At 42.9% G+C, this 17025-nt stretch overlaps 1 protein-coding gene across 3 annotated transcripts in view; it reads right to left on the reverse strand.

Annotated features, from left to right (window-relative positions):
- LOC110520152 (copine-2) overlaps positions 1–15609 on the reverse strand; it is a 40311-nt gene extending 24702 nt beyond the window's left edge. The window contains exons 1-10 of one of the 3 annotated variants that reach the window (XR_005050752.1): positions 13229–13316; positions 12035–12237; positions 10148–10327; positions 9939–10013; positions 9650–9721; positions 9223–9306; positions 8941–9030; positions 8698–8796; positions 8133–8219; positions 7563–7622 (exon numbers count right to left, since the gene is read on the reverse strand). Coding sequence is in view for 2 of the 3 variants with exons in the window: in XM_036974738.1 (XP_036830633.1) it covers positions 7563–7622; positions 8133–8219; positions 8698–8796; positions 8941–9030; positions 9223–9306; positions 9650–9721; positions 9939–10013; positions 10148–10327; positions 12035–12237; positions 13229–13271 (993 nt within the window). In the remaining variant the exon portion in view is untranslated. Of the gene's footprint in view, positions 1–7562; positions 7623–8132; positions 8220–8697; positions 8797–8940; positions 9031–9222; positions 9307–9649; positions 9722–9938; positions 10014–10147; positions 10328–12034; positions 12238–13228; positions 13317–15409 lie in introns of those variants that run through there. The other 2 variants (XM_021597260.2, XM_036974738.1) reach the window with 2 other exon arrangements.
- Between the last annotated feature and the right edge of the window lie 1416 nt (positions 15610–17025).

Here is a 17025-nt window from a genome sequence, read left to right on the forward strand (position 1 = left end):
CTCACAAACACAAACAAAGCCTAGAAATCAGCTTAAATATGAACAAAGGTGTGGAGCATATCAAAATAATCCAGTGAATCCTACAGAGCCTTATTTCAGGATCCTGTCCTCGGGCAAAGATGGTTACAATATCAACATGGTAATTAACTCAAAGATTTCAACAAGCCCTCCCAAGCCCACATCTTCATTCAGTCCATGCTAATGCCTTTAACCAACAACCCTATCAAAGAGCATGGCTTCTACTCAGATCTCCTCCAGTTCCTACCAAAGTTGTGGCTGATAACTGGACAGCCTCTATTAGACAATAGATGGACAAGGTGAGGAGAGAGAAAGAGAGAGAGAGAGAAAGAGAGAGAGAAAGAGAGGGTGACAAAGACAGAAAGAGAGGGAAAGGGAGAGAGAGATGCGATCTGACAGAATCAGGGTGCCACTTCATATGCCCAATCCCCTGCATCTCAATCAAGCCCTAGGCAATGTGATGAGTGTGCTGCTACTCTGCATGAGCAGGGAACTGACTCAAATCTTTAGCTTTATCTCAATTTAGTCCAGATGAATGACCATGTTTCTTAACCATACCTTTAACTCTGGGTACAGGGTTCTGAAAGGGCTGGCCGGTGCTGTGATAACAACCTAATGTACAATCAGATGACCTCATGAATGACTGGAAGTCTTAACACTGGTCTACAAAGCACCACTCCACACCGCAGGTCTGACCTCTAGGCTAGTTTGACAAATACTCTAAAGCTGCTTTTAATACAATGCTATGCTACTGTGTTATATAGTTAATATGTTTTCCCATGCAACTACTGCAAACATTGTAGTCTCTAGTTCCAGTCTATATATGAGCAGGGTTCTCATCTGCATCTCTGTAGAGAAGATTTCCCCTCTAACAGATTAGGATTAGCTGCATGCTAAATCTGATTGAATGAGGTGGAACAGAGAGAGAGAACATCTTTCTCTGTGATACAAATCAAAGGACTCTGACAAAAGAGAGCAGGTTAAGAGAACTGCAGGATGCACCTTTGAGGATTTAGATTCACATTCTTTCTCAGACACCGATCTTGACTGAATTATAAAATGCAGGTGTGAACTCTTTAAATAATTTTAATTATCATATTGGATTAAGGTAGATGATTAAGGTGTTACTACTGGTGTTTTGAATATGTTTTTTTCACACAAATATAATTGTCCCAGTATAAATTGTAGTACCTCCTCTTTTAAAATGGGAAACATTTTGTAAAACTGTCAGGATTCATTTCAAATGTCCTGCCTAGCAGCTAGGTTTTTAGAAAATGTCAACTAAAAGGACAAAAACATTATGGATACATTACAAACACAAAAGCCAAACCATGGAGATAGTCTCCAGTCATGTTCCTATTATTGTTTTCAGTCTATCCCTCTTTTATTCCTGCAAAGACATAGTCTGGCTTCGGCACAAATCACAGTAACTATGGCAACACAAATGTTCCATTTGCTTTAAACATTTTTCTGACAATAACACGGGGAGAAAATAATTTCTTGAACAGGACCACACATGGAGCCTGCTAATCAGAACAATGTCTGTGGTCCACAACCACATAAATAAACACATCTGGTCACATACAAGTAACTAAAGAGGTGTGGCAGAATAAAACATTAATGGAAAGTTAATGTTGCCATTCAGGAAATAATAAAATACAGGTGGAGCTATTTTGCTGAGAAAATAGGAAAATAGATCATGCACATATTTTGGCACCACAAAGGGAACAGATCCTCCGAGTATTTCACGGTAGCATGGATACGTAAATGGTGGTAGACAATGTTTCAGCACAACTGGAGATAAATACACTGGCTGGCCAATAATAGAGCTCTGACACAAAGGTGTGACATCACCAGGGACGCACAATGTTTCTCTCATCAGCCTGAGCCAAAAATAGACCAATGACGATTTTCTCCTACTGGTCACATTCTGACCTTAGTTCTTTTATTATGTCTTTGTTTTAGTATGGTCAGGGCGTGAGTTGGGTGGGTCGTCTATGTTAGTTTTTCTATGATTTGCTATTTCTGTGTTTGTCCTGGTATGGTTCTCAATCAGAGGCAGCTGTCAATCGTTGTCCCTGATTGAGAACCATATTTAGGTAGCCTGTTTTCTATTGTGTTTCGTGGGTGATTATTTTCTGTTTAGTGTGTGTTGCACCTGACGGAGCTGTTTCGTTTGTTCTCTATTGTTACTTTGTATTTAGTGTTCAGTTCAGTTTATTAAAAGGATGAACACTTACCATGCTGTGCATTGGTCTGACATTTCTTACTCCTCGTCAGAAGAGGACGAAGACGAACGTTACAGAATCACCCACCACCAAAGGACCAAGCAGCGTGGTAATGGGCAGCAGCAGCAGCTTCAACCAGGTAAGGTTGGGCAGGCTCGGTGCTCGAGCGCTCCAGTGCGCCTTCACGGTCCGGTCTATCCGGTGCCAACTCCAAGCACCAGCCCTCCGGTGGCAGCCCCCCGCACCAGGCTGTCTATCCATCTCCTCCCTACAGGTGCTCCTGCCTGTCCAGTGCTGCCAGAGTCTTCCTCATGCCCAGCGCTGCCAGAGTCTCCCATCTGTCCTGAGCTGCCGGAGTCTCCCGTCTGTCCTGAGCGGCCGGAGTCCCCCGTCTGTCCGGAGCGGCCGGAGTCCCCCGTCTGTCCGGAGCGGCCGGAGTCCCCCGTCTGTCCGGAGCGGCCGGAGTCCCCCGTCTGTCCGGAGCGGCCGGAGTCCCCCGTCTGTCCGGAGCGGCCGGAGTCCCCCGTCTGTCCGGAGCGGCCGGAGTCCCCCGTCTGTCCGGAGCGGCCGGAGTCCCCCGTCTGTCCGGAGCGGCCGGAGTCCCCCGTCTGTCCGGAGCGGCCGGAGTCCCCCGTCGGTCCGGTGCTGCCGGAATCTCCCGTCCATTCGGGACCGCTGGCTTGGGTCCCCAGTCCGAGGTCGCCGGCGAGGGTCGCCGCGTTAAAGAGGCCATAGAGGCGGGTAAAGAGGCACAGAAGGACTATGGTGGAGTGGGGTCCACGTCCCGCGCCAGAGCCGCCACCGCGGACAGACACCCACCCAGACCCTCCCCTATAGGTTTAGGTTTTGCGTCCAGAGTCCGCACCTTTAGGGGGGGGGGGGGGGTACTGTCACGTTCAGACCTTAGTTATTTTATTATGTCTTTGTTTTAGTATGGTCAGGGCATGAGTTGGGTGGGTTGTCTATGTTAGTTTTTCTATGATTTGCTATTTCTGTGTTTGTCCTGGTATGGTTCTCAATCAGAGGCAGCTCTCAATCGTTGTCCCTGATTGAGAACCATATTTAGGTAGCCTGTTTTCTATTGTGTTTCGTGGGTGATTTTCTGTGTGTTGCACCTGACGGAGCTGTTTCGTTTGTTCTCTATTGTTACTTTGTATTTAGTGTTCAGTTCAGTTTATTAAAAGGATGAACACTTACCACGCTATGCATTGGTCTGACATTTCTTACTCCTCGTCAGAGGAGGACGAAGACGAACGTTACACTACTATGGAGAAATCTGAACCTACAAGATCTTAATTTGACCAGTTTCTCACAGCAGGAAAATAATCCTTCAGCAACAGGACATTTGAAATGTTGTGTGGATTATACATTTATAGTTAGGGCAAATCAAGTCTGACATTTTAAAGTGGAAATTATAAACTTTGGAAGCCTTTTTAAACCTTGAAGATCCTACACCTGTACCATGTTTCCAAAGATTTACAGTACTATAGTGTGCATTCAATGAATGAAGTAACATATGCAAGTGTGTTTGTTTTTTTGTTGGTATATGTCAAAAAATAAACTCAAATTGTATTCGTCACATGGCGCTCATGCTTCGTAAGCAACAGGTGTGGACTAACAGTGGAATGGTTACTCACGAGCCTTTCCTGACAATGCAGAGACAAAGACATAGAGAAATAATAGAACAATAAAACATGTCATAATAAAAGTAATAATAGACTCACAATGAGTAACAATAACTTGGCTATATACAAGTTAGTGCAAAAAGGGTCAATGCAGATAGTTAAGAAATAGCTACCTGGACTAACTATTAAGCAGGTTTGTAGCTTGGGGGTAGAAGCTTGCCATGCGGTAGTAGAGAGAACAGTCTGACTTGGGTAGCTGGAGTCTGACAGTTTTTAAGGTACTTTTCTGACACCGCCTGGTATAGAGGTCCTGGTTGGCAGGGAGCTCGGCCCCAGTGATGTCCTGGGTCGTACGCACTCCCCTCTGTAGCGCCTTACAGTTGATGCCAAGCACTCTGAGGAAACTGAAGCTCTCAACGTGCTCCACTGCAGCCCCGCCGATGTTAATGGGGATGTGCTGGGCCCTCCATTTCCTTTAGTCCACGATCAGCTTCTTTGTCTTGCTGATGTTGAGGGAGAGGTTGTTGTACTGGCACCTCACTGCCAGGTCTCTGAACTCCTCCCTTTAGGCTGTCTCATCACTGTCTAATCGTCAACAGTGATTAGGCCTGGGTGCAGTCGTGGGTGAGCAGGGAGTACAGGAGGCACTGGCGTACCCGACAGCCCGCGGAAGGCGGAGGGGCTCACGAGTTCTGGGGGTCAATGTGCCTTTCACAGATGTCTATTTTTTATTCATTTAATAAATCATTTTGACAGTAACCCTCCAAAAAGTAATTCATACACATTTCCATAAGTAAGTGTTTGTTTCTTCAGGAATGTGACTAAAAAAAGTGATATATAAAAAATAAAGTATGCGGGGATGCTTTTATTTCTTTATTTTATTTACCTTTATTTAATTAGGCAAGTCAATTAAGAACAAATTCTTATTTACGACGACGGCCTACCCCGGCCAAATCCGGACGATGCTGGGCCACCCCATGGGACTCACAATCATGGCCGGATGTGATACAGCCTGGACAAATCAGTGGACAAATGCCATAGTCAAGGCTATGACGGAGCCAGTATAGTGAGTGGAGCTTACTCAGGTGTTCAAAAGTGCATATCAGACCGAGAGCCTAACGCTTCTTAGGGAGATTTAAGCATTTGCACACAAAACACCAGGGGAGACTCTCAAATGGAATTTAATTTACCTTCAATATTGCAGCCCATTTGTGTAGGCTATCAGCTAGACAAAACCCGTTCAACGATAAATAGTGTCTGAATTTATCCTCAAGTCGACTACTTTTTTCCTCATTGTTTGGCTATTTAATGTGTACATTTTTATAAAACGTTTATAAGTAGCAGCTAAATACGGTACATAGCTATAGACAGTACACTGCATAATGAAACAATCACTAGTAAGCTCGTGTTTTGAGCGTGGACTGATTGTATTATTTGGCATTAATAGACTGGTTTTACGCACAACTTTCTATCCAAGCTGGGAGAGAGCACGAGGACGGCTCATGTCATGCAGATTCAGGTAGCCTATAGAGGACAGTTGATTATATTAAAAAAAATGAATGCTGTTGCATCTAACATTTATTTTACAATCTGCAATGTTCGAATATCCAACATTAATTACTGAACAAGTCAGCCAGCAGTCTAAAAATGGCAGCATTGCAACACCGTGTATAGCTTCGTGAAATGTTAGGCATAACATGAGAAAATTATGATCAAATAGGCCTACCAATAAGCATGTATCCTTTAGTTAAAGCTAAGCTAAGCCCTGGCACCACAGAAAGCATATCATCGATTCGATAGGCATGAAGCCGCATAGACATGTCTAAATTTCAGCACCATGGACAGAGATCGGTAGTCTATACTTCAACCTTGCGGAGGCCCAGAGAAACTGCGTTACACTAGTGACAGGAGGGGACTAAGCACCCACTCCTGAGGGGCCCCCATGTTGAGGGTCAGCGTGGCTGACTTGTTGATGCCTAACCTCACCACCTGGGGGCGTCAGGAAGTCCAGGATCTAGTTGGAGTAGTTGCAGAGGGAGGTGTTCAGTCTCAGGGTCCTTAGCATAGTGATGAGCATGGAGGGTACTATGGTGTTGAACACTGAGCTGTAGTCAATGAACAGCATCCTCACGTACTGTAGGTGTTCCTTTTGTCCAGTTGGGAAAGGGCAGTGTGGAGAGCAGTAGAGATTGTGTTATCTGTGGATCTGTTGGGGCAGTATGTGAATTGTAGTGGGTCCAGGGTGTCTGGGATGATGGTGTTGATGTGAGTCATGAGCAGCCTTTCAAAGCACTTAATGGCTACAGATGTGAATGTTATAGGGCGATAATTATTTAGACAGGTTACCTTGACGTTCTTGGGCACAGGGATGGTGGTCCACTTCAAAGATGTAGGTATTACAGACTGGTCAGGGAGATGTTGAAAATGTCAGTGACGACACTTGCCAGCTGGTCAGCACATGCTCTGAGTGCGCGTACTGGTAATTCGACATGCCCTGCGGCCTTGTAAATGTTAACCTGTTTAAAGGTCTTGCTCACACGGCTATGGAGAGCGTGATCACAAAGTCATCTGGAATAGCTGGTGCACTCATCTGGAATAGCTAGTGTTGCTTGCCTCGAAGCGAGCATAGAAGGCATTTTTAGCTCGACTGGTAGACTCGCGTCACTCGGCAGCTCATGACTGGGTTTCCTTTTGTAATCCGTGATATTTTTGAAGCCCTGCCACATCCGACGAGCATCAGAGCCGGTGTAGTAGGATTCCATCTTAGTCCTGTATTGACACTTTGCCTGTTTGATGGTTTGTCAGAGGGCATAGCGAGATATCTTATAAGAGTCCGGGTTTCCAGCTCCTTTGAAGTAGCAGCTCTAGCCTTCAGCCATGGCTTCTGGTTTGGATATGTACGTACAGTCACTGTGGGGACGACGTCATCAATGCACATATTAATAAAGCCGGTGACTGATGTGGTAAACTCCTCAATGCCATTGGATGAGTTCCGGAACATATTCCAGGCAGTGCTAGCGAAAGTCCTGTAGATTAGCATTGGACCACTTCCATATTGAGCGAGTCACTGATACTTCCTGTTTGAGATTTTGCTTGTAAGCAGGAATCAGGAGGATAGATTTTCCAAATGGAAGGTGAGGGAGAGCTTTGTATGCATCTCTGTTTGTGGAGTAAAGGTGATCTAGAGTTTTTAGCCTCTAGTTGCACAGGTGACATGCTGGTAGAAATTAGATAAAACGGATTTCAGTTTTCCTGCATTAAATAACCGGCCACTAGGAGAGTGAGAGTACAGGGTCAGAGTTTACAGGTAGCGAGTGGGAGTAAAGGGTCAGAGTCTACAGGTAGAAAGTGGGAGTACAGGGTCACAGTTTACAGGTAGAGCATTAGAGTACAGGGTCAGAGTTTACAGGTAGAGAGTGGGAGTAAAGGGTCAGAGTTTACAGGTAGAGAGTGGGAGTACAGGGTCAGAGTTTATAGGTAGAGCGTTAGAGTACAGGGTCAGAGTTTACAGGTAGAAAGTGAGAGTACAGGGTCAGTGTTTACAGGTAGAGAGTGGGAGTACAGGGTCAGAGTTTATAGGTAGAGCGTTAGAGTACAGGGTCAGAGTTTACAGGTAGAAAGTGGGAGTACAGGGTCAGAGTTTTCAGGTAGAACGTGGGAGACACATTGAGGTAAGTGATGACATACTCACAGTGAACATGATTTGGCATCCACCTAAAATATAGTCCAGGAAGGTATAGTCCCTTTCAACCTGAGGAGACAGTATTTAAAGATTATTCTAACTCTGCTCATACCATTCCATCCATACTGTAGCAAGTTCAAATGATTTTTCCTATAGATAAATAATTGGAGAAGGCACGGAAGTGGCACTTTGATAGGATTGAGTAGTCTCCATACTCATTAATTGGCTGCCTGAACAAAGGTGATTACTGCAGGCAGCCCCTGGTTGACTGTGTGAGACTGACAGGTGTTTTGTGCTGATATTAATAAATACATTTAATAGCGATATGAGCCATTACTCTAATCCCTGTCTGCAGCAAAACCAAAATTACAGGCATTTTGTTTGTAATAAAAAAAATATTATGAAGGAAAGTCATTAGCTGTGTGCATAAGGCTTTAATGTGCATTCATAATTGAATTAAAAGGCAGTCTCCTTTTAGACTTAATATGCATTTTGCAGTTGCCATAGTGGGTTGACAAATTAGTCATTAAGAGGGATAGTGTACACTATATCTATTAGACTCTATGTGTTTTGGTTCACCTTGCATGACTTCAGAATGATGATTCCAGAGTTTCTGTAGCTCTTTTTCTTCTTCTGTTTCTTGGGATTAATGCATTCAAATTCGATCTGGAGCAGAAGAACACAGAGTAAGAAATGACCACTGGGACCCCTCTGCACATCCACGAAATGTACACTCTTTCTCACATCGGCTGTATTTGCATTTCTGCCATTAGCTAATGACACAAGGTTTTCAACAGGAAGTCAGGAGTGAAAAACGTAAGTCAAATACAGAGCTGTTCCTATACTTCTCTCTCCAGGTGTGGTCGGGCTGTAAAATAAAGCATAACCCAACATGTATTAACGAGGTTCAAAACAAGGCGTAAATAAGCTCTTGTGAATATCCAAATGAACAGGTGTCTTCCATTCAGAAATGGTGACCTGTGTTAACTGCAGTGTCTTAAGTGAGTCATCCACTCACAGTTTGGAGAACACTGAGAGTTGAGACAATGTAAAAATTGTGTTTGATCCACATCACAGCATGACTAAAGCATACAAAACAAACCCCCATAGATAAACTGGAGTAGCTCTCAAATCCATCCCTCACCTCCAGTGAATTTTGGGCTTCACTCATCTTGTTGACAGTGGTCTGAAACTCTCCAATGAAGTCATGGCCTCCATCGTTGTCGTAATCATAGCACAGTACCTAAAATACGAGACAACATACAGTAATACCACAATAAATAACTTCTTAAAATGTATTTGGCTATCTACATACTGTATCTAAAGGGGATTCCATTTTCATACCATCGCCCTCAGATGAATGCACATGTTGATAAACCTTACTCACCTTGATGCTCCTGTCCACGTCCCCGTTACAGAGGGAGATGAGTGGTACTGTGAAGGGCTTCCACACCGGGTCCAGAGTGTTCTTTATCACCTGCAGCACAAAAACAGGTACAGTGAGAACACTTCTTCCATGTTACTTGGAATACAGAACTCAGAAGCAAATCCAACCTATCCAGTTACTGTTGTCAGCAGGTGGTATGACACATTGTTTAGTGATATAACACACTCAGTTCTGCAGTATTGACATTTAAATAGTTTAAACAGCCACCCCCGACCAACTCACCTCTGTCCTGTGGACTAACATCCATTTCCCATCATCTCCTTGCTTATGGAACTCTAGGTAGGGGTCTGATTTACCAAAGAAATCCTACAAAACAAAACAATCTGTTTTGACTATGGCCCACAAAGCTGCCAGCATACCACTATACAAATACAAATACAATTGTGTGAACTAACTCTTGCACTTGACTGTTTTTCCCTCTTACTATCTCTGACTTTGCAACTTTGAGGGAAGATGTACATACTATGATTGTGATACGTGGTTGTCCCTCCTAGCTAGCTTAAGATGAATGCACTAATTAAAGTAGCTCTGGATAAGAGCATCTGCTAAATGACTCAAATGTAAAATATAAATGGACAAAATATTATTGTTGTTCCAAATATTAAGAACCGTTTAACAGAGATGATAATATAGTAGCAGTAACTCTTACCTTCTTGTCAAGTTTTCTCCCACACAATGTCAATGTGATTATTCTATTGTCTGACAGTTCCAGCGCAGTTATCTGCATACAAGACAAACTGTTACTGTGTGTGTGTGTGTGTGTGTGTGTGTGTGTGTGTGTGTGTGTGTGTGTGTGTGTGTGTGTGTGTGTGTGTGTGTGTGTGTGTGTGTGTTTGTGTGTGTGTGTGTGTGTGTGTGTGTGTGTTTGTGTGTGTGGACATGTTTATGGTTCTTGGATTTCTTTGTGGGAATGAGGTATATAAGCATGATGTTCTCACTGTGATGGTTCCCTTCCCAGCTGGCTTGCTATTGGCCAAGGTTAGTGGTCGGTGAAGTTTCTTATTGGACACAATCTAAAGGTCACAGACCAGAGAGAGAAGTGAGTGAGGGGTGAAATGCCCTACTGCAGATAAACATAAGCAAGTGATAAACAGATGCAGAAACGGGTCACAGACAGACTCCAAGAACAGTGTGACATGTAGCATACCACCCCCAGTGTACAGATGTACTCTCCCAGGAAGTCATGCTCATACAGCTGGCTGCTGCACTTGTCCTCATCAAACAGGGCAAACTTGAGCTTCTGGACCTCCTCAAAATGGTAGTCCACCTTAAACTTCACCCCAAACACTGGATTCAGGTTATTCACTGCAGTCTCTGTTCGGCCAATCTGAAAATAATACACAGGAATATGTTTTTCTCAAACAAGTACTGTACTCACACACAACCACCGCGCACACACAGCGGAGGTGGAGGGTGGACATGTGGGGGTGTTGAAGGTTGATAAGGTCTTGTTCATGTGAAAGATAAAACCAGGTGGTGGTGACTAACACAGTGTATGTCTGACTCAGACTGATAGAAGATGTACACATACTCATCACCCCCTCTTGTTCTCCCATCGCTGAGCCTAGAGCGGAGCAGACTGTATATGTTTCTTCTCTGCTTTATCTGTTTGACTGGAACCCCGAGTCTCTGTGTCTCCCCCCGCACCTTCTGATTGTTACCCCCTCCCCTTTCTGTGTTATCACACGTCCCTCTTTACCCCCACAGAACAGATGGCCACTCCACCCAGAGTGAACCCCTCTCTCACGCCTAGACGGACAGGGAGAAAAACCCTTCCCTTCTCAATGCCTGCTCTGCCGTATGTTTTCTGGCTGTGTGTGTATTGTTTTGTGTTTCATATGCTGTAGCTTTCATCATGATCCAAAGAGAAACCATTGTGAGGATTACTATTTTACACCTCTGGGATAACACACACGTACTTTTTATACATAGGCTACCCGTTTTCAAAACCCACTGTGTATATTCCATGTCCCTTCCCTGTTTGCCTGTTAGTTCCATTCCACATTTCTCTTTCCACACATTAAGAACATCATGATTCCTTTGTTTCCATCCACGTTTCCATGGTTACTGCAGCAACCGCTATGCTGGTTTCATGTTGGAGCCTGCCCTGTTGACCGACAGCTCAGGCCTGCAGGAACACACTCAGCCTGCCTCAACAGAACACTACCCAGGCAGGCAGGCATGTTTTTCCCTGGCACTGAGAGGGTACCCCGAGCGCACACACACAAACAAACACATACACACATACACACACACACACACACACAGTCATGAGCCCTGCCTAGTTCTACAATTTCTCTTCTTATAATGTGATTTTAAACCTAACCCTAACCACACTGCTAACCCTAACCTTAAATTAAGGCCAAAAAGCTTCTTTTTTTTCATGCATTTTTACAATATAGCCAATTTTGACTTTGTAACTGTGTTAGGCAACACGGCTTCAGACAGCTGTGGATTAATGTTTCTCCATAGTATATTGATAGGTGCAGAAAGGTGGATGGCAGGGTAGCCTAGTGGTTAGAGCATTGGGCTAGTAACTGAAAGGTTGCAAGTAAAAATTCCCAAGGTACAAATCTGTTGTTCTGCTCCTAAACAGGCAGTTAACCCACTGTTCCTAGGCCATCATTGAAAATGAGAATTTGCTCTTAACTGACTTGCCTAGTTAAATAAAGGTAAAATAAATAAATCCACCATTTCCTTGGTTTTACAGAACACTCAGTGTTATTGCAAACTTGACTAGTAAGTGATAAAACATTGAGAGCATTCAACAGTGAGAGGAAATTTCTTCGTAATGTTTATTTCACCCTCTCAAATAGTTTGCTTTTCATTTTTAACCCTCTCTTTTAGCATCTCTCAGTATCATCTTTGTTCCAACTTTCATCATAACCACAAATTCTTCATTTTTTTTACCTTTATACTACCCTCCAGTCAGTCACCCATTCCTTCTACTTTTCCAGCAACCATTTCCCTCATCTCGCCATGAATCATTATTCATCCACCCATGTCCACCCATGTCCACCCCTCCCCTCATCACCTCAACCCAGCTGCTGTCCACCTCATTGAATAGCACACAGAAGGGGTCTGACTTGGAGGTCACATCTCTGTCCAGCAGGTTGCCGCAGCACACAGACAGCTCCACCCTGGTGATGCAGTGCTGGGGACTCACGGTTGGCCCAGAGTCGGGCCCCGTGCCTAGCGTGTAGGCCATGCCGGCAGGATTGTCAGCCCTCCCACAGCCTGGGAACATACACAGCAAAGAGAAACAGCACTATGAATGACATTACTGTAGCACTGAGCGTTCTGTAGACTCATAGATTCAAAATAAGGTAGAGAGACTGACAAAAATATGGGGATCCTTAATGCAGGGTGGTTAATGACAGAACATTTGAGACCTACAGAGACCTCATATTCCATATTCAATAGAACATAAAAATGTCATTTTATCCTTGTGCAGTATCCAGAGAGTTGCCTAAATCAATTCAGCTGCAAGAAAAACAAAGGTCAGGGCCACGCACAGAATAATGTATCTAGTACAGTGGTCCATCATGTGTCATATGAGAGAATAACTAATGAGATCTGTACTCTGTCAAACATTCATGCACAGGTAAAGTAATTTGTAAGGACATGATGAGTATGGTGAGAGCTCTTGTTGCTAAGATACTGATGTGCCATTGTGGAAGACCCTCCTTCCACTGCTAGTGGAACCAGGAAATTGGTTATATTCCCTAGAGACCACAGATGTGCAACTGCATATGTTATAGCATCATTTGTTAACTTAAGTAATTCAATATAAGGTTGTAATAAAACCACTGTAAATACAACTAAAACCAAAATGATTATTTACCTACATTGTCATTTTCTGATATGGTTAATGGACTTTTTTATATAAGCACTATAGATGAGGCTCTCTATGAAGCTCTTACCATATGAAGGTCTTCCGTTACCAATAATTAGCTTCAACCAAAGCAAATGGAAAAAGTGTACAAAGGGAGCATACGGACGTGTTCCGTCACATAAACACACACATCACACACTGCCAACCAAATCATAATCAATCTTCATGGATGTACGTATGCGCAAGCAAGTGCGCAAAAGTAAAGTATCATATTCTCATTCGCAAGTATAATGTAAACGGTTAAATGTTGTTTTGGTATCCGTAAAAATATTATACTGAAGACATCAGCATAGTATTGCTCACATACCTAAAGTAAAAAGGGGGATAACTCACCCCATATCCCTAAACAGCCCCTCAGGTTCAGTCCATCCAACATTACAGTCACTGGAGTGACTAAAACACTCTTCACACCTAAGGCAAAGCTTTGGCCATATATACCCTGACCATAAGGGCCATTTTTAGCATAATAGCCACATTCTATTTGTTCACTTCTGATGGCTGATGATGTCATGGAAAACTTGTATTGTTACCAAATCAACAGCATAATCATCCTTATCCTTATACAAACAGAGAGATCGACAATCCAAACACACACTCTCACACACACACACACACACACACTCTCACACACACACACACACACACACACACACTCACACACACACACACACACACACACACACACACACACACACACACACACACACACACACACACACACACACACACACACACACACACACACACACACCAACAACCCCTTATCGCTCAAACTGGAAACTGTGCCTCACTCACCTTAATAGCACAGTAAACACAACGTACATGGTCATTTACTCTAACACTCTAATTACCTGTCTGCCCTGGTGTATGCTGACAAGTGGCAGAAATTGAGCATTTTCTTTCCCAGGGTACAATAAGCATATTTGTGGGGAATAGGGGAATGGGGCAATACTATGCAGTGTTTTCCCTAGGAATTTTCCCAGGGTACAATAAGCATATTTGTGGGGAATAGGGGAATGGGGCAATACTATGCAGTGTTTTCCCTAGGATTTTTTTCAATAGTGGTGGTAACGGTAACGGGTTGGGGGGGGGGGGGGGGGGACTGCATTGCTACTAGCATTAGTACAATGACATGCTAGCTGTTCCCGTAGACTTCCAGTTATTGAGCCAAAGCGCATCTCGCTTTTAAATGGATGCTGGGGAAACATGTAGGGGGAAAATATAGGGGAAACATCGCCATGGGATATAAGTAAGTGGCTACAGAGGAGAGGCAGACACTGCAATTTTAAGGAAGCCTAGAACTGTCAGTGATTGGAATGTCAAAAGACAATGCCACATACTGTTTGTGTATTGAAGTTCAAATAGGAACTTTGATACTTTACCCTCTTAGTTAGAATTATTTTAATGTCCGTCGCTGAACACGCAATTATATAATCACATACCGAAAACTGAGTTGAATACAGTAGGCAACCTTAAAGACTGGCGATCTGTGAGTTACAGACCCAGGTCACCACCCTCAGTGTCATGTTGTCTTCCTGTCTGTGTGGCAGAGGAAGTGGCCTCCCCACAGGTAAATACAGGGCTGGTTGTCTGCAAACCTAAAGTCCCCCCCAGATGCCCCTTGGGCTACCTTTTCTCAGACCATTCATTCAGATGGTAAAAATATTCAATTGGCTCTTGTGCCAGTAATAATGCTACATGTGCAAATGGTCCAGGCTAAATCAACACATAAACTGTGAGAAATATACATAGATTGCGATTTATCAAGATTATTATCTATCAAGACCATTTTCAACCCATGATGTAAATTGAATTCCCATCTTCACTAATCTCAGTGCTTAAGGACCAGGCTGACTGCATCATCTGCTCTACTGTGAGAGCGCAAATGTCACTGGAGAATACTTGTGAGGGTGGGTGAGAAGGGAACAGAGTTTCTCCACCTTTGATGGTGGCGTACAATAGAAATTGTATAGATTTCAGAATATATTTTAACAACCAAAAAGTCCAGAGAGAGATGGAGCAATGCAGAGAGCAAGAGACCAATAGAGATAAGCTACGTCCCCATTTTAATAGACAGACAGGAGTGAACCAGAGAAGTAAAGACATGGGTCTCTGAGAAGACTGTGACATTTCTGCTTTAGAACTAGTGACAACTGTCTCTGTTTACTCTTGTGCTTGACAGCTTGAGCTTTGTGAGGGTTTTCTGTAGATCTGTATGTGACACAAACATTATGTTCACAATAACCTCTGACATATCCTGTGTGCAGCCCTAAATATTTACATCAGTTTACAGTTTCAGAAGTAGTACATTGAGAATTACAATATATCAATATCCCAAATTCACTGGTAATATTTGAATTTGCAGCACACCTTTGAACACCTTGCATTTTAATTTCAGAGTCATGAATTTACTTAATGTACATATTTCCAGACATAATATGCATACCGTTATATGCATACCGTTAATAGCATATGACAAAAATACACTGCCCAAGAGCCCCAATATTCACTTACCTTAGTAAACGTGATTTAAGTACTACTCTACCCACTTCTCTTCTCTGAAGATTCCTTATTTCTTGATAGCTCAAACACTTTTCTCCCTATGCACAAATTGAAGTTATTTTCATGATGTCAAAAAATATCATCAGGGGAAAACAAATTGTTGTAGTTCGCCACGGGGGCAGGTCATTCTGCGCTGTGACAGTCTCTAGCCGAGTGGTGTAGAGGAGCGATACTAGTAGTCGCGCATTGCTCTGAACTCCGCCCGAATCACACGCGCTCTATTCTGGGATAATTGCCTTCAGCAAAATGAAAATATAAATGCTCTGGTTTGGTAATACATAGACTAAGCTACTACATATTTTCTTAACATATAGGCTTTTTGTGTAATAAGGTATCACTCAAATAGGGACACATTCTGTACATCTCAGTGCCAATATGTTTGACACAGAAGTGCAGTATATTACATCACATGACATAGTTGAAGGTCACTCAACTTTTTGTTGGGGTGGTGGGAGAATATACCCCAGTGCTTGATTGAATCTGGTGCACTGCTGTCTCATTTGCCAAAACACTCTGTCAGTCTCAATTTACAAGGTACAATATAGTCAACAGCTCATCCTTTACATCAGTGAGTATTGATTATTTTGTCAAATAAAGAAGACAAAAAAATATTAATTGTGTAAACATTTCAGATGGAGATGACTGGAGGTTATTTTTTCTTGATTCAGAATAGAACCTTATATTGTGAAATTGTATTGCCATCTAGAGGTAAATTCAGATAAAGAAAATCACTATTTACATAGCATAGAATATGAAGAAGAAGACTTGTCTCACACTTTATTAGACCAGTGCATGTCAGAATAAAACATCAAAATGGACATTACAAAAACAAGTAAACAAGAAATAGGCCACACAAAACACAACAAGTGTAAGGAATACATTTGCAGATAAAATACACCATTGGTTAGAGCCTGTAAGTCAGCATTTCACTGTAAGGTTTACACCTGTTTTATTCGGCGCACGTGACAAATAAACTTTGATTTGATTTGAAACATGAGCAATGACAGAATTAGAATCCAGCAGTTCAAGAGAACAAATTGACTTGGTCTCACCGACCCTTTTAGTCAGATGTGAAAAATAAATACTTCTGCAAACCTTAAGCAATCAATGAATCCCAGATTAAAAATCAATGTAGAAATACATATGAGAGTGGATAGAGACAACACACAGACCTTTCCAGGAAGAGGAAGAAAGAGAGATAGAGACCAGTTCCCAGGGTTGGAATAAAGGTTCACTGCCCCCCCCCTACAAGGATCATTGTATTGTTTGATTTGATGACCTGCTGTAATTTTAAGGAAATGTGGTCTCTAAGTGCATAAAATATTATAAAAATAAAAGTGCAAGTTGACTGTTCTGCTGAATGAGTAGATCATAGGCTACGTGGAGAAGAAGTTGAACCTCTTCTCCCTCTGTCTCAGTCTCTGGGCATCACTCGCAGAGATACTATTCCTCCACAGTCTGGTCAAACAGGGAGAGGAAAGGAGTATTACTGGCATTGTACACAACAAAGATAGTACCCAATAGCTGATTGATAGTCAGCATAAGTACATTAATACGATTGACAGAAT

The sequence above is a fragment of the Oncorhynchus mykiss genome, chromosome 1, assembly GCF_013265735.2.
Source record: "Oncorhynchus mykiss isolate Arlee chromosome 1, USDA_OmykA_1.1, whole genome shotgun sequence".
Lineage (NCBI taxonomy): Eukaryota > Metazoa > Chordata > Actinopteri > Salmoniformes > Salmonidae > Oncorhynchus > Oncorhynchus mykiss.